We start from the raw sequence: 26,059 nt of genomic DNA, 5'->3' as shown, positions 1-26,059 counted from the left end.
TTGATGATCTGCTGATTCTGATGAGATGGAGATGGTGACGATGATAGCGACCATCAGGGACGATGACTGTACTGTTCATGCTGGAGGTGTTCTCCGTATCCTAGCAACCCACCAGTTGGCTCTTCAACGACAGTCAGCTCTCGAAAGAGGAGAAATCACTTGGAAAAGATAATAATAATAATAATAATAGAATTTGTTAAGCACTTACTATATGCCAAGCACTGTTCTAAGCACTGGGGTAGATACAAGTTAATCAGGTTGGACACAGTCCCTGTCCCACATGGGGCTCACACTCACACTCTTAATCTTCTTATAGAGAAGCAGCATGATGTAGTGGATAGAGCACGGGCTTGGGAGTCAGAAGGTCATGGGTTCTAATCCCGTCTTCACAACTTGTCTGCTGTGTGACCTTGGGCAAGTCACTTCACTTGTCTTGGGCCTCAGTTACCTCAACTGTAAAATGGGGATAAAGACTGTGAGCCCCACGTGGGACAGGGACGGTGTCCAACCTTATTTGCTTATATACATCCCACTCACTTAGTACAGTGCCTGACACATAGTTAAGCGCTTAAAATGCAATAATAATAATAATAATCATTATTATTATTAATCCCCACTTCACAGATGAGGTCACTGAGGCCCAGAGAAGTGAAGTGACTTGCCCAAGGTCACACAGCGGACACACGGGGGAGTTGCGATTAGAACCCAGGTCCTTCTGACTCCCAGGCCCATTCTCTCTCCACTAAACTGAGAAGCTCCAAGAAGCAGTGTGGCTCAGTGGAAAGAGCACAGGCTTGAGAGCCAGAGGTCGTGGGTTCTAATCCCAGCTCTGCCACTTGTCAGCTGTGTGACTTGGGCCAGTCAGTTCACTTCTCTGTGCCTCAGTTACCTCATCTGTAAAATGGGGATTAAGACTGTGAGCCCCATGTGAGACAAACTGATTACCTTGTATCTACCCAAGTGCTTAGAACAGTGCTTGGCACATAATAAGCACTTAACAAATACTATTATTATTATTGTTATTAAGCCATCCTGCTTCTCTGGATAATGATCAAGAATGACAAAACAAGGGGAAATTCAACAGCTCCACTGACCATCAGATAAAAATGACAGCTTTGCTGTCAGGTAATGCAGAGAGGTCAAGCCCATCCCCATTCCCTGACATATTTTGACATATTTTGTTAATATGTTTTGTTTTGTTCTATGTCTCCCCCTTCTAGACTGTGAACCCACTGTTGGGTAGGGACCGTCTCTATATGTTGCCAACTTGTAATTCCAAAGCGCTTAGTACAGTGCTCTGCACACAGTAAGTGCTCAATAAATACGATTGATTGATTGATTGATTGACTGATTGACCCACGTGTCTGCCTGCCACCGACTTGGGAGGGGGGCAAGGAAGGAGGCCGTTGCCTTCAGGTGTCTGGGAATTATTGATAGCGTGGCTTAGTGGATAGAGCACAGGCCTGGAAGTCAGAAGGTCATGGGTTCGAATCCAGACTCCACCACCTGTCTGCTGTGCGACCTTGGGCAAGTGACTTCACTTCTTTGTGCCTCAGTTACCTTATCTGTAAAATGGAGATCGAGACTGTGTGAGAGGTAATGTGTTCAACCCGATTTGCTTGTATTCACCCCAGCGCTCAGGACAGTGCTTGGCACAGAGTAATCACTTATTCATTCATTCCTTCATTCATTCTACCATATTTATTGAACTCTTACTATGTGCAAACATTGTATTAAGTGCTTGGGAGAGTACAATACAACAACAAACATACATATTTTCTTTCCACAATGAGTTCACAGTCTTAACAAATACCGCAATTATTATTATTATTATTATTATTATTATTATTATTATTATTATTATTGTTATTATTATTGCCTCCCCTCCTCTTTCTATAGGACTGTGACTCCTTCCCTGGTCCTTTACCTTACATCTTTTTTTCCACAAAATTGATTTTTCCTCCAGAAGTTTCTAGATGAAGTAGACGATCAAACCAGCCACCAGGCCCAGGACAGGCAGGAAGGCGCAAAAGAAGCAGAAGACTGCAGCTGAAAGAGAAGAGAAGTAGCATGACTTAGTGGAGAGAGCTCGGACCTGGGAGTCAGAGGACCTGGGTTCTAATCCCAACTCTGCTACTTGTCTGTTGTGTGACCCTGGACAAGTCACTTTTTTATGTTATCTGTTAAGTACTTACTATGCCAGGAACTGTTCTGCTGGAGCAGATACAAGCTAATCAGGTTGGGTACAGTCCATGTCCTATATAGGGCCCAGTCTTAATCTTCACTTTACAGATGAGGTAACTGAGACCCAGAGAAGTGACTTGCCCAGGGTCACACAGCAGAGGAAGTGGCGGAGCCGGAACTAGAACCCAGGTCCTTACGACTCCCAGGTCTATGCATTGTCCACTAAGCCATGCTGGTTCTTCACTTCTCTGTGTCTCAGTTTCCTCATCTGTATAATGGGAATTAAGCCTCTGAGTCTCATGTAGATCACGGACTGTGTCCAGTCTGATTAGCTTGTTTCTACCCCAGCATTTATTACAGTGCCTGGCAAATAGTGAGCGCTTAACAAATACTATCTCCCATCCAGACCAGGATTCTGTCTCCATGGCAACCAGACTTTTCCCAGGTCGTGTGTGTGTGTGTGTGTGTGTGTGTGTGTGTGTGTGTGTGTGTGTGTTGCAGCTGTCAAGGGAGAGACAGGAAAGGTTGTCCCTAGGTCTCTGCACCTGGGGGTCTCTCTCCCAGATCACCCAGCCCCCGACTGTAACAACCATCCATCTGCTCTCAGTCCTGGCCTTGACCATCCCTGATATACACACACAGGTGGACAAATTGGGACCATTTTCTCCCTCATCTCAGGGTCAAAATCCCAAGGAAATCCAAAACCTTTCTCCGCCAAAGCTTGGGTGGGCTTGTCCGACTCAGTCTGAGCCAGCAGCTTGGAAATGAAAGGGAGGACCTGAGGAGAAGTATGGCCTAGTGGCAAGAGCACAGGTTCTAATCCTGATTCAACCACTTTGCCTCCTGGAGCACTGCATCACATAGGTGCTCAATGAATACTGCTCTTACTATTAATACATATGTACATGTACATAATTTGTTTCCTTATAATATTAACAATAATAATAATGACATTTGTTAAGCACTTACTATGTGCAAAGCACTAAGTCCCTTATAATACTTATTTATTATTTTAATAATTTGCCTAAATTTATACTTATATGTAATTTATTGAATCAATAAGAATTTTATCTAAATAATTATTTTCATTCATTGAAATAATAGTTTATTTATTTATTTATATTAATAACTGTCTCCCCCTCTAGACTACAAGCTCACTGTGGGCAGGGAATGTATCTACACACTACAGTGTTCTGCAGACAGTAAGCACTCAAATACAATTGATTGATTATACTGTATTCTCCCAAGTGCTTACATTCATTGAAATAATTGTTTATTTATTTATATTAATAACTGTCTCCCCCTCTAGACTGTAAGCTTGCGGTGGGCAGAGAATGTATCTACACACTACAGTGTTCTGCAGACAGTAAGCACTCAAATACAATTGATTGATTATACTGTATTCTCCCAAGTGCTTACTACATTGCTCTGCACTGATTGATCAATAGTACCACTGCTCAGGACTGAACTAAGTGCTTGGGAGACTAAGCAAACTCAATCCCTGCACTCAAGGAGTTTACAATCAACCAATACACTATACTAAGCACTTGGGAAGTGTATAAGAATATAACACAGCTGGTAGACAAATTCCCTGCCACAGTAAGCTTATGGTCTACAGTGGTAGAGAGACCCAGAAATACTGGAATTCCCCACAACTGCCCTTTTGCTTATTTACCGTTCAGCTTCTCGATGAGATAAAAGAGAGAGGTCACAACCATCAGCACAGACAGAATCACGTTTGTAGGTGACACCAACCAATTGTCTTCTTTCCTCGGGAAGAAGGGATTTGAAATAAACGTCCTCGTGAGTTACAAGCTAGCGATAACTGAGGCCCACCCCAGCCCTTTCCCCTTTCCCTGTGCTGTTTGAGCTCTCGGAGGAGGGGCTGGTAGGTGGATTCCTGAGACCCCTCACCCAGCCCATGAGACCCTGCCCTCTCCAAAAGGAACTAAATATCTGGGCATGGAAGAAATGACAAGCAGCGTAACCTAGTGGAAATAGCCTGGGCCTGGGTGTCAGAGGACCTGGGTTCTGACACCAGCTCTGCTAAATTCTTACTGTCTTACTGGACAAGGCACTTAACTTCTTGGTGCCTCAGTTTTCTCATCTGTAAAATGGGCATTAAGGCTGTGAGCCCCATGTGGAACAGGGACATAGCTTGTATCTACCCCAGCATTTAGTACAGTGCCTGGCACATAATAAGCACTTAACAAATACCATAAAAAAAATTAAAAAGCCTGTTGTCCCTCCTACTCAGACTGTGAGCCCCAAATGGGACAGGGACTGTGTCCAGCCTAATTGACTCATACCTACTCCAGCACTTAGAAAGGTGCTTGAGACATAGTAAGCAGATAATAATAATAATAATAATAATAATAATAATAATAAATGGTTAAACCAGACAGAGTAGGTCCAAGGTGGCTCCATCCTTTGGAAGGGGGGATGGGGACAGAGGGGAAGATAAGGCAAAATAGAGTGACAGTCAACATCTCTCTCCCAGTCAAAATACAGGAGCCCCACAGACCTCCCGCACCAAGTTGGGGGAGCGGCCAGAACGGCAGTCCTTGCCTCTAGCCTCAGTTTCCTGCTCCCTGCATCTACAATTCCATACACTCTGGGCTTTGCTCGGTTCTTCCAAACTTGAATCCACAATGAACAAAGAAAGGGCCACTTCCCCTCTACCTCTCCTGGGCCATGTCTACACTGGCAGAGACCTCCCACCGTTAAGAAATCTCCACTTGTGGGTCTGGGAGTGGGGAGTGACACTGACCTGTCATGGAAATCGCTGACACCTTTCGCCCCCAGAGGAGGGGGTTCCGGACGGAGCAGGACATCTGGCTCACGAAGTGGAACGGGACTGCCACAGACGCGGCCACAATGTACAGGCCATCTCCGGCTCGGAGTCGGCGCAGAGATTGCGACGGGATGACCCTCCCCCTGTCGTCTCTCCACTCCAGCTCAGGCTCTGGGTACCATCCGGACGACTCACACTCCAGAACGAGCACTTGGTCCGTGTGCCCCTTAACGTGGAGCCGAGGCCCAGTGCCCTCAACTGGGGAGGGAGAGTTGACAGTCAATTGTATTTATTGAACGCTTACTGTGTGCAGAGCACTGTACTGAGCTCTTGGGAGAGGACAATGTAACAATGTAACAGATACGTTCCCTGCCAAAATGAGCTTACAGTCTAGAGGGGGAGACAAACACTCACATAAATAAATACAATTACAGATATGGACATAAGTGCTGTGGGGCTGGGAGGGGAGAGGAATAAAAGGAGCAAATTAGGGCAATGCAGAAGGGAGTGGGGGAAGGGGAAAGGAGAGCTTAGTCAGGAAGACCTCTTTTCATCCATTCATTTATTCATTTAATCGTGTTTATTGAGGACTTACCATGTGCAAAGCACTGTACTCAGAGCTTGGGAGAGCATAATATAACAATAAACAGACACATTCCCTGCCCACAATGAGCTTGTAGTCTATAGGGGGAGACAGACATTAATATGAATAAATGAATAAATAAACAGATGACAGATATGGACATGTGCCATGGGGCTGGGAGAGGGGATGAATAAAGGGAGCAAGTCAGGACAATGCAGAAGGGAGTGGGAGAAAACGAAAGAAGGGCTTAATACGGGAAGGCCTCGTGGAGGCGATGTGCCTTCAATGAGGCTTTGAAGGAGAGGAGAGTAATTGTCTGTTGGATAGAGATCTTTCTGAGTCCTCCAAACTCTGCCCTGAGGGGGTCCCTGTGACTGTGGGGTCCAGAGAAGAGCAGGATACCCCCAACCCGAATAGGATTGGGCTGGTGGGGAAATGCAAGACAGCTTGAGAGAGGGTCAGGGCCAAGCCTGGAGGCAGGGGGAATGGAAGCGAAGGGGGAGATTTGAAGGCAGCACCATCTGGTATGATGGGATGTTTCTGTTTTAAAAGAGGAGGAGCAGCAGAGAAACAACAGAGGACAAGGGTCATGAGTCGATTCTTCTGGCCTATGGGACGTCGTTCTTTGGATGTTCTGTTTGCCCCAACCGTCTTCAGATCCTCTTGACTGGAAGCTTGTTGTGGGCAGGGACTGTGTCTATCAACTCTATTGTATTGGATTCTCCCAAGCGCTTAGTAATGTGCTCTGCACACAAACACTCAATCCATACCATTGATGAAATTGAAACAGGCCTTCTCATCCACTCTCCTCTTCCTGCCCTTCCCATTAGTCACTAACACCCTGGTCCTCCCCGTCCACTAGCACCCAGCCAGGGTATCACCAATGAGGTCATCATGGATGACATCATCATCATCAATGACATCACCCACTCATCTCACAGATACAGTCCAACTGGGGCCTCCCTGTTCTTTCCCCAGGATCTTTCACTGAACTTGCCCTTCTCTCTGGACCCCTTAACCCCCATCCTGATATAACCCTGATATAACCCATCATCTCCCGGCTGGATTAAAACACAATCTCTTTCCTGGCCTCTCTGCCTCCAGCCTCTCCTCTCTGTCTATCGCATGTCATACAGGGAGCACATTTTCTCCTTCTGAATATGCCCCAAGGGCCAGAGGAATTGCTCAGGACTCAGTAAATGTTCCACCAATCCTGGTGATTATTGCAAAGGTTTAAAACTTCCCAGGTTCTGGCTTAATACCATCCACATTAACAGCACTTCCCTGCATTTGAGCATTGACACTCAGGATCACTCTAGAAAAATAATGAAACAGATCTGCTGTGTGACCTCGGGCAAGTCACAACTTCTCTGTGCCTCAGTTATCTTTAAAATAGGAATTCAAACTGTGAACCCCATGTGGGTCCTGGACTGTGTCCAACCTGATTAACTTGTATTATCCCCAGGGCTTGGTACAGTGCTTGCACATAGTGAGTCTTAACAAATATTAAAAAAAAAAAGACCAGGGTTGAAAGGGACCCCCTGAGACAGTTTCCCAGAAAACCCTGCCCCAAGGAAGGCTGCTCATGGTCCAGGGTGGGACCCCAGGCCAGAAGAGTGGATGGTGTGCATATTCCAGAGCAGAAGAGGATTCTGAGTAGGGCCCAGACCATCTGCTTTGCTGCCTGAGAGAAACAACACCAATTGGTCTCAGCGAGAAACGGTCACAGGACAGAAACAGACACTCACCTGCCACCTGCAGCTCCACGGTGGCTTCATCGTGCATTCGGCCATCTCGGAAAAAGCAGCGATATCTTCCCTCATCAGACACTCTGATGTCATATAGTCTCAGAGTCACATGGCCATAGTCTCTCACTAAGTCCGTCCTTTCTCGATACTCCTTCATCTGTTCTCTGTTCTGGTCCTGGCCATCTTGATAAACGTGCACAGCCTGGGAGAATTTGGATCGGAACCACCTCACCTCCATGTGCTCAGTGCTTTTCTTGGGGACTAGGTGACAGGGTAACTCGATGTCTTCCCCCACCAGGGCCACTATGGGCTTATCAGGTCCAATCACGGTAAACTGAGCTAGAACAAAGGGAGACATACTACGTGTTTGGGAGAGTAAAATATAACATAATTAGCAGACAAGTTCCATGTCTGGAGGGGGAGACAGACATTAATATAAATAAATAAGTTATATTATATAATTTAAAGATATATACATCAGTAGTGTGGGTTTGGGGGTGAGATGAATATCAAATGTCCAAAGATTCCAGATCCAAGGTATATAGATGATGGAGAAGGAGAGGATAGCTGAAGAAAATTGGGCTTAATCAGGGAAGGCCTCATGGAGGAGATGTGACCTTAATGATTTGAAGGTGGAGAGAGTGGTGGTCTGGCATATTTGGAGGGGGAAGGAGTTCCAGACTAGGGGGAGGACGTGGGAAAGAGGTTGGCAGCAATATAGATGATACTGGGGCGCAGTGAGTAAGTTGGCGTAGAGGAGTGGAGTGTGTGTGCTGGGCTGTAGAAGGAGATTAGAGAGGTGAAGTAGGAAGGGGCAAGCTGGTTGAGTGCTTTAAAGCCAATGATAAGGAGTTTCTGTTTGATATGGAGGTAGATAGGCAACCACTGGAGATTCTTGAGGAGTGGGGAGACATAGACTGAATATTTTCGTTGATAAATGTTGATAAACCCTAGTGCTTAGTACAGTGACTGGCATGTAATAAACACTTAACAAATGCCACAAAAAAATGGTTAAACTGGCCAGAGGGGGTGACTCCATCCCTCAGAAGGGTGGACGGACACTGGAGGGAAGGTGGAGGGGGGGGAATGGGGAGAGGAGTGGGATGGTCTCTTCTCTTTCCGAGTCACAAATGCAGCACTCCCCCACAGACCCAAACACATGGCTGAATGATTCCTCTTGGCCCTCCCTGGGAGGTGTCTTAATAATAATGGCATTTGTTAATCACTTACTATGTGCAAAGCACTGTTCTAAGTGCTTTGTGCTTGTTAATTGTTATATCATACTCTCCCAAGTTCTTAGTACAGTGCTCTGCACATGGTAAGTGCTCAATAACTCTGAGTGATTGATTGATTGACTGACCAGCTCCCCAACCCCTTCACCTGCCACAAACCAAAACCAACCTCCTCTTCCTCCCTCCTCCACTCCCTCCTCTTCCTGCCTTTCCCATCACCTTCACTAACATTCCAGTCCCTCCCACGTACCAGCACTCAGGCTGATGACATCATCATAGATGACATCATCGATGACACATCCATTCATTCATCACATTCAGCCCAGCTGGGGCCTCCCCGTTCTTCCTCAGGTATCTTTCCCAGAACTTTCCCTTCCCTCTGAATCCCTAAACTCCCATCCCATTATAAATCCTCATCACCTCCCGGCTGGATTCGTACACAGACTCCTTCTTGGGCTCTCTGTCTCCAGGTTCTCCTCTCATATTTCAGGTAAGGAACACATTTTCTTCTTCCAAATGTGCCCCAAGGGCCAGGGAAATTGCTCAGGACTCAATAGGCGTTCTATGAATACTGGTGATTATTTCCAGTATCTGAATGATGGCAAATTCTGGCTTAGTGCTCTCCACATTAACAGTGCTTCCCCGTACATTTTCATTGACCCGCAGGATCGTTTTAGAAGAGCAACAAGGAAACAGACCCGAGATGAAGGGGATCCACTTATTTTTTTCTTTCCTTTTCCCTTATCCATCTCCCTATGTTCTGTCACTAAGTGTAAGCTTTTTCAGGTTACACACATGCTTATTTTTTAATGTCTCTAAAGACTGGGGAAGCAGCATGGCTTAGAGGAAGGAACACGGACCTGAGAATCAGAAGATCTGGGTTCTAATCCGAATCTGTCATTTACCTGCTATGTGACCTTGAGTAAGCCACTTCACTTCTCTGTGTCTGTTTTCCAGTTCTCCCTCCTGCTTAAACTGTGGTCCCAAGTGAGACAGGGACCGTGTCCCGACCTAATTAGCTTGCATCTACCCCAGCACTTAGAACAGTGTTTGACACATAGCAAGCGCTTAACAAATACCATTAAAAAAAATGAGAAGGTTTCCCAGGAAACACTGGTCCAAGAAAGGGCAGAAAGGACAGTTGGGTGGGCCCAAGTTGGAAAACTCAGTACTGCCACAGAGCCAAAGGGGATTCTGGGTAGAGCCCAGAGTCTGCAATACTGCCTGAGACTGGGAGAGCAACGACACAGTGAGGAATAGGGCAGAAGCGACTACTCACCTGCCACTTTCAGTTCCAGGGTGGCTTGAGAGAAATGTTCTGGGCTTCTAATGAAGCAGAGGTACTGTCCCTCATCAGACTTACGGACATTGTATAGTCTCAGAATCACACGTCCATCAGTGATGGAATCTCTCACCAGCATCGTTCTACCTTGATACTCCTCCATCTGCTCTCCATCCTGGTCCTCCCCTTCATCGTATAGGTGCACGACATTAAAATACTCAGACCGGGACCACCTCACCTCCATGTGCTCTGCATTCATTTCGGGGTCCAGGTAACAGGGTAAATCAGCATATTCCCCAACCAGAACCACAATTGGCTCAGCTGGTCCAGTTTCGGCCAACTGAGCTGTAACAAAAGGAAGCAGTCAGAGAATAGCTGGCTCTGAGGCCCTGGTGGGAGGGGGGAGACACCCATTCCTATGAGATGGGGACCCTCCTCTCCACCCTGAGAAGAGAGAGGATAGGTATTTCCCTCAATTCTGCTCTCTGGAGAGAAATAGTCCCACTGAGGACAGTTTTCTTCCTCTGAGAAATCCCCGTGGAGCCCACAAGAGTGAGAAGTTACCCTTACCTGAAGACCGGGGGGACAGCTGGAGGAAGATGAAAAAGGAGATGAGGCTGCCAGGCCCAGAGCATTCTGGGAACCTCACCATCTCCGTCACTGCTTGGAGCAAACTCGTGGGAACACCAGGCTGGAATGGTGATCTAGGAGCCAAGCAGGAAGGAGCCTGAGGGAGAAGGCATCCATAGTAACTGCTCTACAAAACCCTTCAGGGGCTGATGTCCTGTGCTGGTCACCACTCCAAGCTGAACTCCCACAACCCGGAGCCACAGAAAGTGACCCTCTGACAGTGCTGATTTCCAGGTCAGAGAGTCCTTCAGGGCTGAAAGAACCTCATGTCCCCCAGGATTGTGGCAAGGCCAGGGGGCAAGGGAAGAAACAAGACCCAGCCCTGCGCTGGGCCACCCTTAGGGGAAGACAGGGAGGAACAATTAACCTAGGCCTCTCTCCCAAAGGCCCTGCCCTTCCCTAAGGAACCAAATTTTCCTGGAACTACAGATTCCTAGAACTTGTTCCCCCGGAGGTAGGGGTTGAGCGATGGAACTAATTGCTGCAGTGCCCACAGGTATTCTGCTCAACCACCCTGACTCTGCTCCCCCAGGGCCAGCCTGAATGGGGCTGAGAAACAGCAGGATACTCCCACTCAAGGGGGTCTCCGCTCAGCCAGGGGCTGCCTGTCTGTCTGTCTGTTGGGCTGTTCGATCCAAAAGGCCTTCCCAGACTTCCAAGAGGCCTTCCCAGACTGAGCCCCCTCCTTCCTCTCCCTCTCCCCATCTCCCCCGCCCTACCTCCTTCCCCTCCCCACAGCACCTATATATATGTTTGTACAGATTTATTACTCTATTTATTTTACTTGTACATATTTACTATTCTATTTATTTTGTTAATGGTGCGCATATAGCTTTAATTCTATTTATTCTGACGACTTGACACCTGTCCACATGTTTTGTTCTGTTGTCCGTCTCCCCCTTCTAGACTGTGAGCCCATTGTTGGGTAGGGACTGTCTCTATATGTCACCAACTTGTACTTCCCAAGTGCTTAGTACAGTGCTCTGCACACAGTAAGTGCTCAATAAATATGATTGAATGAATGGATAAATACAGACCAGCACACTGCCTTCCAGATGAATCATACATGCGCGGTTCAGGCCCGGTGGAACCTCTGAATCCATCCCTTCCCCTGCCAGAGCCTCCATCACCCCCAAGGACAGAGGAGAATTTATTGAGCATTTACTGTGTGCAGAGCACAGATGCCTCCATCCATCTGTCTCCTCACAGACCCACTCCCAGGGCCTCCCCTCAGCTTCCCTCCAAGATACTCACGTTTCTGTGCCTCAGGAAGATGACCCGGGGGTCCGATCTACCCCGCTCCAATGAGCTGAATACAAATGACCTGAAGGAAGTGGATTGCCAGAGGGGTAGAGGGTCTGGGGACCAGGGTCCACAGAAGGTGGGAAATGTTCCAGAACTCCCCAAACCTGGGCTTCTGTTCCTCTCTCCCGCTCCTCCAGTCTGAGGAATGACAGGAGTCTGAGGCAGAAATTGGACTCTGGACTGAATACCCACCACATCCTTCTATGATACGGAAGGAAGAATAATTCTAAAAAGAAAGTAACAAAGTCCTTTGGTTACTCTGACTCAAACTCAAACTCAGCTCTGAGTCACGGAGGGGCCCTTTTGCTGACCTGCCTGATGCTGGGAGAAGGGGAAGCAGAAAAAAAAACTGCACCTTCCTTCTCTTCTCTCCACCCACTCCTAATGATTATTGCACTTAGATTTGTACCCTTTTATTCACCCCACTCTCAGCCCCAACAGCACATATGTCAATATCCTCAGTTTATTTTAAAGTCTCCCTCCCCCTGTGGACTCTAAGTTCCTTGTAGGCAGAGAACAGATCTACCTACTATTAGACTGTACTCTTCCAAGCGCTTAATACATTGTTCTGTACACAGTAAGCGCTCAATAAATATGATCGATGATTGCAATTTTCCTGTACCAACTGAGATGCAGGATGGGCTAGTGGAAAGAGCATAGGATGGGGTATAGGAGACCTGGGTTTTAATTCCGGCTTGGACTCTTTCCTACAGGTGGATTTTGGACTAGTCACTTAACCTACCTGTTATATGACTGGATTAATCACTTAAACACTCTGGGCCTCAATTTCCACATCTGTAAAATGGGGATAAATACATGTTCTCCCTCTTATCTAGACTGGGAACCCCATGCGGAACAGAGACTGCATCCAATCTGCTTATTTTATATCCCCCTCAATCTCAGCACGTAAACATTTATTCAATGTCAGTTGTACTTATTGAGCACTTACTGGCTTAGTGGCAAGAGCATGGGCTTGGGAGTCAGAGATTGTGGGTTCTAATCCTGACTCTGCTACTTGTCTGCTGGGTGACCTTGGGGAAGTCACTTAACTTCTCTGTGCCTCATTTACCTCATCTGTAAAATGGGGATGAAGGTTGTGGGCCCCAAGTAGGATAACCCGATTACCTTCTATCTACCCCAGTGCTTAGACCACTGCTTGGCACATAGTAAGTGCTTAACAAATACCATTATTATTATTATTATTATTACTGTACATAGAGCACTGTACTAAGCGCTTGTGAGAGTACAATATAACAGGCTGGTAAATGTGTTCCCTACCCACAACAAATTTACAGTCTAAAGACTTCTTAAGTATTATCAGAAAGAGAAAAAAAAAACCAATAGCAAGAATCAAACACTCACTGAAAGTTGGGAACCAACCAGGTAAACAAATGCAGTGGAAATAAAACATAACTGGGAATGACACTTTGTACTCCATTCCTTTTTCCTGGATCAGAGGCTGAGAAGGTTAAAACTAATATAAGCTGTTCCCCTGGAACCTAGTGAGCACTCAATAAATACTACTGCCTGGTTGGTTTCATTGATCGTTTGGAAGTTAATACTCTCCTATAGCAGATGATATAATTGCCAGATACGAAAACAGCCCTTTGTTGGAACAGAGGAGACACTAAGTGGAAGTTTCTGGCTATTGCAGTGCACATAGGCCTGGCCTGAGGAATGGATTCCCTGAGTTTGTGTCCATCATCAGAGGGAACAGAAGGAGGAGGAAGAGGAGGAGGAGAGAGAAAGAGTGGAGGGGGAAGAGGAGACGGAGAATCAATCAATCTGTGGTATTTTAGACTTTTAGATTTTAGATTTTAGACTAAAATCAATCTTTTAGACTGTGAGCCCACTCTTTTAGACTGTGAGCCCACTGTTGGGTAGGGACTGTCTCTATGTGTTGCCAACTTGGACTTCCCAAGCGCTTAGTACAGTGCTCTGCACACAGTAAGTGCTCAATAAATACGATTAATTGATTGAGTGAGTGAGTGCTTACTATGTGCAGAGCACTGCACTAAGCGCTTGGGAGAGTACAATAAAACAGAATTAGCAAACAGAGTCCCTGCCAATAATGAGTTAGGAGAAGGGAGAGGAGAAGGAGAAAAGGAGAAGGGAGAGAAGGAGGAGTCTAAATAGGCGGGAGATACCACTCATTAATTCATTGATTACTACTAGTACTATTATTATTCCTGTTACTCCTTAGTACAATGTTTGGCACATAGTAATAATAATAGTAATGATGATGGCATTTATTAAGCACTTACTATGTGCAAAGCACTGTTTTAAGCACTGGGGAGGTTACAAGGTAATCAGATTGTCCCACAGGGGGCTCACAGTCTTAATCCCCATTTTACAGATGAGGTAACTGAGGTGCAGAGAAGTGAAGTGACTTGCCCAAAGACACACAGCTGACAATTGGAGGAGCTGGGATTTGAACCCATGACCTCTGACTCCAAAACCTACGCTCTTTCCACTGAGCCACACTGCTTCTCTATCCCTCTCTATGCTTCTCTGTGCTTGACGTGACTCAATCAATCAATCAGTGGTATTTATTGAGCACTTGCTGTGTATAGTGCACTGTACTAAGTGCTTGGGAGGTACAATATAACAGTCAGTAGACTCATTCTTTCATTCAATCATATTTATTGAGCGCTTCCTGTGTGTAGAGCACTGTACTAAGCTCTTGGGAGAATAGAATATAACAATAAACGGACACATTCCCAAAATACGATCAAATCTCTCAGAGTGGTCGAGCAGATCCTGCCTCGGATATCCCCATGTAGCGCTTTTCCGATTCTCGGACAGGATGAGTTGGGGATGAGCCGTGTCTGGATCCAGAGTGACATCCACTGCAGAGAGAGTTCAAGGGTCAGTGCTGAGGGCTCAGCATGACTTGGGGTCAGTGACTGTGGGACCCCCTAGAGCCTGTTCCCTTGTTTCCAAGGGAAGGACTGCAGGCCCAAGACCTTGAGTGAGGAGCCCGCAACACCGTCTTTGTCTTCCCCCTCCCTCATAGAGTGAGCCAAGATGGTGGCCCCAAGCACCTCTCCCAGGCCTCTCCCCATGGGTGGAGCAGTGCATACTGGGCGTGGCCATTTAGGACTGGGGAGAGAGGGAAAGTGAGCATGTCTAACAGACACATGGCCTGGTGTTCCAGGCTGATCCCTCCCGCTGACTCCGGAGATGGAGACAGGAAAGGTGTCGAGGTCTCTTGGGGAGGGTGGGATCAGAGCCTGCGCATGGTCAGCAGGACCACTTACCCTTATGTGCCTTGGCCCGTCTCCAGGCTGGAAGGAAACAAACAGAGTGGTGAGTTTTATCCCTGCATTCGGCCCCGCTGTGGCTCTCCCCTCGCTGTGACCTCATCCCAACACCGAGGTTCTGCCTTTCTACCCCTCCCCCCACCCTCAAAATCCTCCACCCCCAGTCTCGCCCAAACCTGCAAGGCCTTAGTTAGAGGTGTCTGTACTCCCTCTCACTGTCTCCTTCCCCAGCCCTGCCTCAGCCCACCAGTGAAGGAGACCCAACCCCACTGACCAGCACATGGCAGCCCCACACCAGTCAGCACCCAGGGTTCAAGAACTCAAACTGGACCAACCTTCAGGAGGACACCAAGGGAGTCCAATTATATTGCCCCATGTCCCCCCGCCTCCATTCCCCAGCCCTGAAGCCCTCTGGACTTACAGCCCAAGTCAGTAACTACACCCACCAACCCCAACCAGACTGTCCACACTCCCACTTGGGAACCGGTGAAAACACAGAACTTACTGAGCTCAACAAGCGATGACTCTGAAAAGGGAACAGATAGAAACCGGTTATCCAAACAGAATGGGGGAAGCATCAGAGCCTGGGGTCAGACAAGGTGGCCAGCCCTGCCTCTTAAACAGCCCCGCTTCTAAAGGAGTGCTCCAAAATTCAAAATGACAGCCTTTGTCCCAATAAGCTCCAACAAGTCTTTCTGGGTTGGTTATCAGGGAGTGTCTCCCTGAATCCAGAGTTCCATCCTCCAGGGAAAGTGGAGTCACGTTTTGTGACTGCTTCGAGGAGCAGGGAGGATGAAGGAAGGTTGTGCTTGAATGGAATGAGGGAACTGGGGCTCCAAATTCTGAGTTTGTCCTATTCACCGCCCTCCCCTACATTCAGTCTGGTCTCCAGCGGGGACTGGGATTGGATTGCCCTGCCTCTCCTCCTTTACCTTTCAACATGCATTTGGCTCTCTTATTCTCTATGCAGTTTCCAGATGAAATAACCAGCACAGACGATGAATGGTACGAGGAGAAACACAATCACACACAGCATCACCACCACCCAGGTAGAGACTCGTAGGTAGAAGGGAACTGAAACATGGTAACCAAAACACACCTTTAATGAGAAAAATGGGCAAACCCAGACTGTGTGGAATGAGATGGTGGGTTCCTAAGTCCCTTGGTCTCTCCCCCAGCCCACTCAATCCCAGTTCCTCCAGAGGAAATGGAGAATCTGAAGTGTCACTAAGGGAAAGATGGGAAGGAAATGTTTACATTGGCCAGACTGGGCCCAGAGTTGACTCCATCCCTTGGAATAATGGATGGAGACTGGGAGAAAGATGGGGCAGAGGATGGGGACAATTCTTTCTCTCTCTAAGTCACAATACAGGATCCCATACACCCAACTCTGTTGTATCTTACTCTTCCAAGCCCTTTGTACAGTGCTCTGCACAAAGTAAGTGCTAAACAAATATCATTGATGATGACCCAACACATGGAGCTGGAGGACGGGACAGATGATCAGGGCTCTATCTGGACTCAGTTTCTCTCTCCCATCTATAATTCCACACCCTGTGGACTTGACTAGATTCTTCCAACCCACAATTCACAGGGAACCAGGAAATCACTGCTTCTGCTCAGCTTCCCTGGGCTTCCCTGCCATAAATCTCCATTTCTGAATTTGGGTTTGGGAGTGGCACTGACCTGCTATGGAAATCTCTGCCTTCTTCTCCTGTTGTAGGAGAGGGTTCTGTATGGAGCAGGACACAGTCCCCTCGGAGCCTTCTTGAACCAACGCGGATGTCTCCACAGCAAACAGGTCGTTCGAATCTGGGGATCGGGACTCAGACAGGAGTGGGACCGTCTCTCCCCTGGCATCTGTCCACCGCACCTGGGGCTCTGGGTACCATCCAGTCGACGTGCACCCCAGCCGGATCCCTCTGATCTCGTGCCCCTCCAGGTGGATTTGGGGTTCAGAGCCCACAGCTGGGGAGGGAGAGATCTGGGTGGGCACTCCAGCCCCTGCTCTTTTGGGGGCTCCATGGATGTAATAATGATAATAATAACAATAATAATAGTAATAATGGTATTTGTTCAGCGCTTACTATGTGCCAGTTACAGTACTAAGCTCTGGGGTAGCTACAAGACATTCAAGTTGGACCCAGTACCTGTTCCATACAGGTCTCCAAATCTCAATCCCCATTTTGCAGAAGAGGTAAATGAGACATAGAGAAGTGAAGTGATTTGCTCAAGGTCGCACAACAGATGAGTGGTGGAGCCAGGATTAAAACCTTAGGTCTTTCTGACTCCCAAGCCTGTACTCTACCCAGTAGGCCTCGCTGGGGTCCCAAATAGTGAGATGAATGGAAGAGAAGGATCCCTATTGTATTGGTTGGGGAAACTGAGAACCCAGAAGAGGTCCCAGGCTTATTAGCTTGTTGTGGGCAGAGAATGTATGTGAACAGTGCTTGGCACATAGTAAGCGCTTAACAAATACCATCATCATTATATTATTATATTGTACTCTCCCAAGTGCTTAGTACAGTTCTCTGCACATAGTAAGTGCTCAATAAATAAGACTGACTAACTGAATACCTCTAGTGGGATAGAATACAAGGGAAAGTCCAGGCTTCTAGCTATTTTTTTAAGGCATTTGTTAGGTGTCTACTATGGGCCAGGCAATGTACTAAGAAGTAGCGTGGCTTGAGAAGCAGCGTGGCTCAGTGGAAAGAGCCTGGGCTTTGGAATCAGAGGTCATGGGTTCAAATCCCGGCTCCGCCAATTGTCAGCTGTGTGACTTTGGGCAAGTCACTTAACTTCTCTGGGCCTCAGTTACCTCATCTGTAAAAATGGAAATTAAGATTGTGAGCCCCACCGTGGGACAGCCTGATCACTTTGTAACCTCCCCAGCGCTTAGAACAGTGCTTTGCACATAGTAAGTGCTTAATAAATGCCATTATTATTATTATTATTATTAAGAGCTGGAATAGAAATAAGTTAATCAGGTCAGACACAGTCCCTGTCCCACATGGGACTCACAGCCTTAATCCCCATTTTACAGATGAGGTCACTGAGGCCCAGAGAAGTGAAGTGACTTGCCCAAGGTCACACAGCAGACAAGTGGCAGAGCCAGAATTAGAACCCAGGGCTCCATCCAGTAGACCCTATTACTTCACCCAGCTGGAATGACGGGGCAGGGAGAGTTCAGAGACTCAGACATCCAAGTTGAAAAGGGAAAATATGGAAGCAGAATTCAGGCCAGATAAGACAAGATTTTGTCAAAATAAGTGGATGAGGGGTGAGAGATTGAGGTATGTGGCAGTGGAAGTGGGAAAGGTGGTAGGTAGAAAGAGTTAACTGCAGGTAGCTAGAGAGAGTTAACTGCAGGAAGGGCTATGAGAGGTTGGGGTTTTCCCAGCTGGCTTTCCCCCTGGCATTTTGGCTGTCAAGGGGACAATAAGAAGGAGCGTGACCTAGTGGAAAGAGCACAGACCTGAGTCAGAGAACCTGGGTTCTAATCCCGGCTCAGCCATTTGTCTACTGTATGACCTTGGGTGAGTCACTTCACTTTTCTGAGCCTCAGTTACCTCATCTTGAAAATGAAGAATAAATCCTCCTCCCTCCGACTTGGACTGTAAGCCCTATGTGGGACAGAGACTGTGCAACCTGATTTCCTCGTAGCTAGATCAAGTGCTTAGAACAGTGTTTGACACATAGTAAGTGCTTCTTGTCTTGCCTTATGTTGTTGAGATATCTCTGACCCACAGCAACTCGATGGACATATCTCTCCCACAATGCCCCACCTCCATCTGCAATCATTCTGGTAGTGTATCCATAGACTTTTCTTGGTAAACTTACAGAAGTTGTTTACCCTTGCCTTCTTCCACACAGTAAACTTGAGTCTCTGTCCTCGACTCTCCTATGCTACTGCTGCCCAGGACAGGGGAGTTTTGACCTGTTGCAGATTGCCTTCCACTAGCTAGTCACTGCCCAATCCAGGAATGGAATGGGATAGAGTACTGGAAACTCTCCAGGTGTGATCCTGAGAGGGACAGTAAGTGCTTAACAAATGCCATAAAAAGAAATGGGGCAGATACAGAAGGAACCCCATAGCACAAAGTAAAATTGGATTTTCTGATGGAGGACAGCTTCACTCATGGTGTTTAACGATCACCTGACCAGAACACTGAACTAGGCTCTCAGGAGAGTACAACAGAAGCAAAATATTTGTGTGAGTAAATATTTTTCTGCTTTAGATCCAAATCTTCCCACATTTATTAAGTGGGAATTAGAGCCCAAGTAGCTTTTTTTAGCAGAAAAGCAGCGTGGCTCAGTGGAAAGAGCATGGGCTTTGGAGTCAGAGGTCATGGGTTCCAATCCCAGCTTTGCCAATTGTCAGCTGTGTGACTTTGGGTGAGTCACTTAACTTCTCTGTGCCTCAGTTCCCTCATCTGTAAAATGGGGATTAAGACTGTGAGCCCCCTGTGGGACAACCTGATCTCCCTCCCCAGTGCTTAGAACAGTGCTTTGCACAAAGTAAGGGCTTAATAAATGCCATCATTATTATTATTATTTTCTCCAGTCACCTCCATCTGCACTTTAATCTTAACTTGTCTGAAACTGAACCTGAATCCTCCAAAAGCTCTCTCCTTTTTATCCCCATTCTCATCAAAGTCTCCATCCTTCCTACTATACCGACTGACAATTTGGCAACCATCTTTGATAACTCTCTCACAATTCCTCCCTCCCTCACTCTCGAAATCCCATGAGTTCTTCTACAGTAACATTCCCCAGATCCTCTAGATCTTCACAATTAGCGACTGAAATATTCTCCCAGCTGGAACAGCCTCCTGACAGGTCTCCCTGTCTCCAGCCTCTCCCCTCTTTGGTACCCACCAAGGGCAGAAATCACATCCCATATCTTTCTGAAGTTCCTTATGCCCCTAATTCACAGCGCTTTCCAGGCAGAGGATATTCAGTGCCTCTGGTAATGGTGCCTGAGTTGTCACAAAATCTGGGTTATTTGGGTCCCAATTGATGAAGTTTTGTTTTGGGGAAGCAGCTTAGCTGTGTGAAAAGAGCACTAATCTGCAAGTCAGAAGACCTGGGTTCTAATCCTTGCTCTGCCACTTGTCTTGTGTATGACCTTGGGCAAATGACTTATGACCTCTCCTCCAAGAGACCTTACCTGAATAAGCCGTCCTTTCCTTTTCTCCCAGTCTCTTCTGCATCACCCTGACTTGCTCCCTTTTTCATACCCCCCCCCACATCCCAGCCCCATGGCACTTGTGTTCGTAGCTGTAATTTATTTATTTATCTACCTATTTATTTATTCATTTATTTATTTATTCAAATGGTCTGTCTCCCCATCTGAACTGTAAGCTCATTGTGGGCAGGGAATATGCCTGTTTATAGTTGCATTATACTCTCCAGAATGGTTAGTACAGTGCTTTGCACACAGAAAGTGCTCAATAAATATGATTGACTGAATGAATGAATGCACTTAGAAAAGCAGCGTGGCTTAGTGACAAGAGCACGGGTTGGGAATCAGAGGATATGTGTTCTAACCTTGGCTCTGCCACTTTTTGGGGTGTATATTTAGTACTTGTTAAGCACTTACTATGTGCCAAGCACTGTTCTAAGTGCTAGAGTAAATACAAGCTAATCATGTTGGACACAATTCCTGTCCCACATGGGGCTCACAGTCTCAATCCCCATTTTCCAGATGAGGGAACTGAGAAACCGGGAAGTGAAGTGACTTGCCTTGGGTCACACAGCAGACAAGTGGTGAAGCAGGGATTAGAACCCATGGCCTTCTTACTCCCAGGCCCGTGCTCTGTCCACTATGTTATGCTGCTTCTCACCTGTCTGCTGCGTGACATTGAGCAAGTCACTTAACTTCTCTTTGCCTCAGTTACCTCATCTGTAAAATAGGGATTAAGGCTTTGAGCCCCACATGGGACAACCTGATTACCTTTGTATCTACCCCAGGACTTAGAATGGTGCTTGGCACATAGTAAGCAATTTAAAAATACCATTATTATTATTATTACCTTCTCTGTGCCTCTTATCTCATCTGTAAAATAGGAATTCAATCCTACTCCCTCTACTTAGACTGTGATCCCCATGTGGGACAGAGACTATGTCCAATCTGAATATCTTGTATCTACCCCAGCAATTAGTACGGTGCTTGGCATATAGTAAGTACTTACCAAATCCCATATTTTGGTATGCATAAAGCATGTTTGAAGGACCTGGACTTCATCTAAATGATGGGATTTTGAGCTTCCTGGACAAAGTAATCCTGGATACAGTCACAAGATGAGAAAGACCTAGTGAAATGGTTTCCAAGGAAACACTGTTTGTCATTGTACTCTCCTAAGTGCTTAGTACAGTGTTCTGCATGTAGGAAGCACTCACTAATGATAATAATAATAATAATTGTAGTAGCTGTTAAGCACTTACTATATGCCAGGCACCTTAAGGTTGGCTTGAGGTTGTCAAGCCAAGAAGGGTCACAAGGTCAAACCAGCCATTCACCTGTCACCTGCAGCTGCAGGGTTGCATCATCACTATCTTCCCCATCTTGGAAAATGCAGCGATACTTTCCATCATCGGAGACTCTGACATGGCTTATTCTCAGAGTCAAGTTCCCATCAGTGATGGTGTCTTTCAACAGCTCTGTTCTCCCTTGATACTCCTTCATCTGCTCTCCGGCCTGGTCCTGCCCATCCTGATACACGTGCACGGCCGGGGATAACTGGGATCGTAACCACCTCACCTCCATGTTCTGAGCATTCATCTTGGGTTCCAGGTGACAGGTTAATTCAGCGTCATCCCCCAATTGGACCACGATGGGCGAATGAGGTCCAATCACTTTCATTTGATCTGTAACTAAAGGATACAGTTAAAGAGGGGGTCCTGGTGGGAGGATAGGATCTCCCATACCAAGAAGGACAAAGTCACCCCTTGCTATCTCTCTCAAGGACCCAGGACATCCTGGTAGAGGGAATGAACATTTTTCTCATCAATTCTCTTTGAAGAGAGACATGCTGAGAAAGACATGAGGTGCCCTTGGGGGACCAGAAAAGGTCTTACCTGAGTTCTCCAAGGGTAGCTGGAGAAGAAAAAGGGAGAAGATGCAGCAAGGCAGAGAGGATGCTGGGAAACTCCCCATCTCTGTCACTGCTGGGGCCTGAAACACCTGGGGAGAATCGGACAGAGATTAGGATCCTGAAGGAAAGGCAGGAAGGTGTCTGGGCCAGAGAGGAGATATTCAGGGCAACTGCAGTAAATCCTTTTTTTTTTTTGGAACAGTGACTGTTAAATGCTGCTCCTTGCCAAGACCACTGGTGGCTATCAGCTGGATGGGGGTGCTACAGCCCAGTGTCGGCTCTGTGCTGCGGTCACTTTGTCCATCAGCGGGGTCTGAACCCTCCTCCCCATGCTACCCTCCTCTCATCCACTCGCTCAGCAGGAATAGGCAGGAACAAGACAGCATAAGCAGTACTGACCAAGCACCCAGCTCTGGGACTGCTCTGAAAAGCAGTGTTGCCTAATGGATAGGCACAGGGCTGGGAGTCAGAAGGACCTGGGTTCTAATCCCAGATCTGCCGTGTGTCTGTTGTGTGACCTTGGGCGAGTCACTTCACTGGGCCTCAGTTCCCTCATCTGTAAAACGGGGATTAAGACTGTGAGCCCCATGTGGGACAAGGACTGTGTTCACCTGATTAGCTTGTATCTACTCCAGAGCTTAATATAGTGTCTAAAGCATAGTAAGCACTTAACAAAACCATTACTATTAGTATTATCATTATTATTCCCCCAAGCAAGTCCTTGGTCCTGGAGCCTCAGGGCTAGGGCTGGTCTGCCCTTCTCAGTGGGAGACCCCATCCTGTACCATGGGCCACGCACAAGGAGATTTGGGTCCTGACACGGGGGCAGATTCCCTGCTGCCACCAGCCACCAACGGCCCACCCAAACCCCCGCCCCCCAAAGCCACAGATATCAACCCTTTGGTTAAACCCACACTCCTCTGCATCACCTTTGCATTTGTATTTGCACACTTTATTCACTCCACCCTCAGTCCCACACCACTTATGTCCCCGTCCGCAATTTACTTGTTTATATTTACTTATTTATATTTATTTTATTTATATGTCTAAGCTGTAAACTCACTGTCGGCAGGGAATGCGAATTACACTGTTATAGTTTACTCTCCCAAGTGCTTAGTTCAGAGGTCTGCACCCAGTAAGCGCTCAATAAATACGATTAATTGACTGATCCTTGGTTTTTCCTCACATCGGCCCAAGGTTCTCATGCCAAATATCTTCTCCCATAATGCTCCTGGATCACTCCCTCTCCTGCCCCCGGATCCAACCCAATTCCTGAGCCACGACTGGCTCAGCTCTGGCGATGGACTGGGGGGCGGGGGGTGGAGCGCTCCTCCTTGGTCCATTTTCCCCCAAGGCGGCAAACGGCTGCCGTGAATGTGCCAAGGCCAACCCATGGCCGCGCACCGGTTAGTTATCTCAAGAGCCAGCTGGAACAGGGCTGGGCGGGAGGGTGCAGGGGTGGGGTTCTCCCCGGAGATATTGGGGAGAGGGGCGGGTGGTTAGAGGCCTTCTCCCTGCCCCTGTGCCCCAGGGTGAGAGTTGGGCCACCACCCTGAAACAACCATAGGATTCAAGCAGTTTAAATGGAAGGAGAAAGTGAAGGATGTTGACATCCCCTATCCCTCCTTCCCTCTTTGACCACTTGTCACTCCTGGCCCCACCCAGCATTGACCCCCTCTGTTGCCCAGCTTGGAAGCTTGCAAACATGGACAGCGTCCAACTTCTAGACTGTAAGCTCATTGTGGACAGCAAACGTGTCTGCTTATTGTTGCATTGTACTGTGCCCAGTGCTGAGTACAACGCTCTATACAAAGTAAGTGCTTAATAGATATGATTGAATAAATGAATAAACCTTATTAGCTTGTACCTACCCCAGCACAGCACAGTGCCTGGCACACTGTGAGCAATTAATAAATAGCATTAAAAAAGGGGGGAGGAACATAAAGGGGAACTGAGTCTGCCAGGGCCCCAGGAGTCTGAGCCCAGGCTGATCCAGAAGCCCCCGCCCCTACCCCACATCTCTGTGGAATAGCCAGGCCCCCTGTGTCTGCTTGATGTCTGCCCGAGTCTTCCTGCCTCTGCTTTCAGGTACCTGTAGTTTCCCCAATCAATCAATCAATCAATCAATCAATCATTGGTATTTCTTAAGCACATACTATGTGCAGAGCACTGCACTAAATGATGGGAGCATAATACTAATAAAGGTATTTGTTAAACATTTACTGTGTGTCAGGCATTGTACTAAGCAGTGGGATGAATACAAGCAAGTCAGATTGGACACTACCAGAGAATACTACACAGAAAAATTAGCAGATACATTCCTTGTCCATAACGAGCTTACAGAAGAGCTTAGGTTGGGGAGGTGGAGGGAGTGAGAGGAAAGGACAAAACCAGGACCAAAGGGAGACAGAGAAGCAGGACCATCCCCTAACACACCCCTGAAGACCCCAGACTCATCCCTGTGGCCTCCACCACCCAGCTGCCAAGCCACCTCCGCCTGGCCCCAAACCATCTAACTCACCTCACCCTGATCGTCCACGAGGAGATTCTGTCTGGGCACCAGGAGGTGGGGTTCAATGTGACCTGGGGAAAAGATGAAAGGAAAAGTGAGGATGCCCAGGGGGAGAGAAAGGAAGAATGGGAGGTGGGGAAGAGGAGGCAGAGGAGACTGTGGGGGAGGAGCTGGGCTGAGTCTGGGATTAAACCCTAGTTGGGGGTGGGGGGAGGCCTCTGGTGACATCATCCATATCTACACTGGGGATTGACTAGGCAGTCCAAGGAGGTGGGAGTGGGATGGGGTGTGAGATCTGAAGACAACTATCTGTCTGGGCAGAGCAGGTGTGTGGTGAAGGAAGCGTTCCTCTCACCTCAGGAAGCAGCCCCATCTTGCCTGTTTTGAGTGGGTTTGAAAGGCAAAAACAAGAAGTAGTAGGAGTAATAGTTGTAATAATAGTAGCAGTAGTGGTAGTAGTAATAGTAGCATCAGCAGTCGTAGTAGTAGTAGTAGCAGCAGTAGCAGTAGTACCAGTTTTAGTAATAGCAGTAGTAATAACAGTAGCAGGCAAGGAATGTGTCTGTTTATTGTTGTAGTGTACTCCCCAAGTGCTTAGTACAGTGCTCTGCACACCGTAAGCACTCAATAAATATGACTGACTGAATGAATGAATAGTAGCAGTAGCAGTAATAGTGGTAGTAGCCGTTTTAGAAATAGCAATGGTAGCAGTTTTAGAAGTAGCAGTAGTAGTATCTGTAATAGTAGCAGTAGTGGTGGTAGTTGTTGTAACCAACAGGGAAGCTAGCTGTGTTTGCAGAAAGGGGGCATCTGAGTGTTCAACTCCCCCCAAATAGCATGGTCTAGTGGGTAGAGCATGGGACTGAGAATAAGTACCTGCGTTCTAATCCCAGCTCTGCCACTTTTCATTCATTCATTCAATTGTATTTACTGAGCGCTTACTGTGTGCAGAGCACTCTACGAAGTGCTTGGAAAGTACAATTCGGCAACATAAAGTGACAGTCCCTACCCAACAATGGGCTCACAGTCGAGGGGAGACAGACAGCAAAACAGAACAAGTAGACAGCTGTCAATACTTTCAAACTAAATAGAATTATAGATCTGTACATATCATTAATAAATACACTTGTCGGCTATGTGACCTTGGGCAAGTCTCATCGCTTCTCTGTGCCTCCGTTTCCTCACCTGTAACATGGGAATTAAGACTGTGAGCCCCATGTAGAATAGGGACTGCATCCAACCTGGTTAAGTTGTACCTCCCCAGTGCTTAGTACAGTGCATGGCACATAGTAAGCACTTAACAAACACCATTAAAAAAATAAATCCAAATTCCCATGCAGTCAGAAACCGCACTGGTAGGGGAAGAGAATAAAAGAAGCCAGTGGATGTCTTGCAGCTCAAACAGCTTTGATGGACATGGAGCCTTCCC

The 26,059-nt window shown here is 47.2% G+C and overlaps 2 protein-coding genes across 2 annotated transcripts; both read right to left on the bottom strand.

Annotated features, from left to right (window-relative positions):
• Positions 1-15,967, bottom strand: LOC119946976 (butyrophilin subfamily 1 member A1-like). Its single transcript, XM_038768456.1, has 9 exons — positions 15,954-15,967; positions 10,394-10,527; positions 9,821-10,168; positions 7,310-7,648; positions 4,955-5,236; positions 3,860-3,949; positions 1,928-2,049; positions 1,561-1,565; positions 1-158 (listed from the first exon to the last, which is right to left on the bottom strand). The coding sequence occupies exons 1-7, from the start codon at positions 15,965-15,967 to the stop codon at positions 1,973-1,975; spliced, it is 1,284 nt and encodes a 427-aa protein (XP_038624384.1). The 3' UTR covers positions 1-158; positions 1,561-1,565; positions 1,928-1,972.
• On the bottom strand, positions 14,565-24,754 carry LOC119947295 (butyrophilin subfamily 1 member A1-like). The gene is made up of 8 exons (XM_038768920.1): positions 24,640-24,754; positions 22,102-22,207; positions 21,544-21,897; positions 16,708-16,989; positions 15,954-16,095; positions 15,527-15,547; positions 15,019-15,045; positions 14,565-14,607 (listed from the first exon to the last, which is right to left on the bottom strand). Exons 2-5 carry the CDS (start codon positions 22,178-22,180, stop codon positions 15,977-15,979), a joined length of 834 nt encoding a protein of 277 aa, XP_038624848.1. The 5' UTR covers positions 22,181-22,207; positions 24,640-24,754; the 3' UTR covers positions 14,565-14,607; positions 15,019-15,045; positions 15,527-15,547; positions 15,954-15,976.
• Positions 24,755-26,059: the final 1,305 nt, after the last annotated feature.

The sequence above is a fragment of the Tachyglossus aculeatus genome, chromosome Y4, assembly GCF_015852505.1.
Source record: "Tachyglossus aculeatus isolate mTacAcu1 chromosome Y4, mTacAcu1.pri, whole genome shotgun sequence".
Lineage (NCBI taxonomy): Eukaryota > Metazoa > Chordata > Mammalia > Monotremata > Tachyglossidae > Tachyglossus > Tachyglossus aculeatus.
Note: the sequence above shows the minus strand (reverse complement) of the source record. Positions and strands in the feature narration are given on the sequence as shown.

What these genes read in the sequence shown, in the direction of transcription:
- LOC119946976 (XM_038768456.1), bottom strand. An exon ending in CGTGGAGCTGCAGGTGGCAG is followed by an intron (nt 5,237 to 7,309) that starts GTGAGTGTCTGT and finishes CTCCCTCCCCAG; the next exon opens with TTGAGGGCACTGGGCCTCGG. An exon ending in GTCAGCGATTTCCATGACAG is followed by an intron (nt 3,950 to 4,954) that starts GTCAGTGTCACT and finishes TCCCGAGGAAAG; the next exon opens with AAGACAATTGGTTGGTGTCA.
- LOC119947295 (XM_038768920.1), bottom strand. Translation starts at nt 22,180, where the DNA reads ATGGGGAGTTTCCCAGCATCCTCTCTGCCTTGCTGCATCTTCTCCCTT. An exon ending in GCTACCCTTGGAGAACTCAG is followed by an intron (nt 21,898 to 22,101) that starts GTAAGACCTTTT and finishes TGTATCCTTTAG; the next exon opens with TTACAGATCAAATGAAAGTG. An exon ending in CCTGCAGCTGCAGGTGACAG is followed by an intron (nt 16,990 to 21,543) that starts GTGAATGGCTGG and finishes CTCCCTCCCCAG; the next exon opens with CTGTGGGCTCTGAACCCCAA.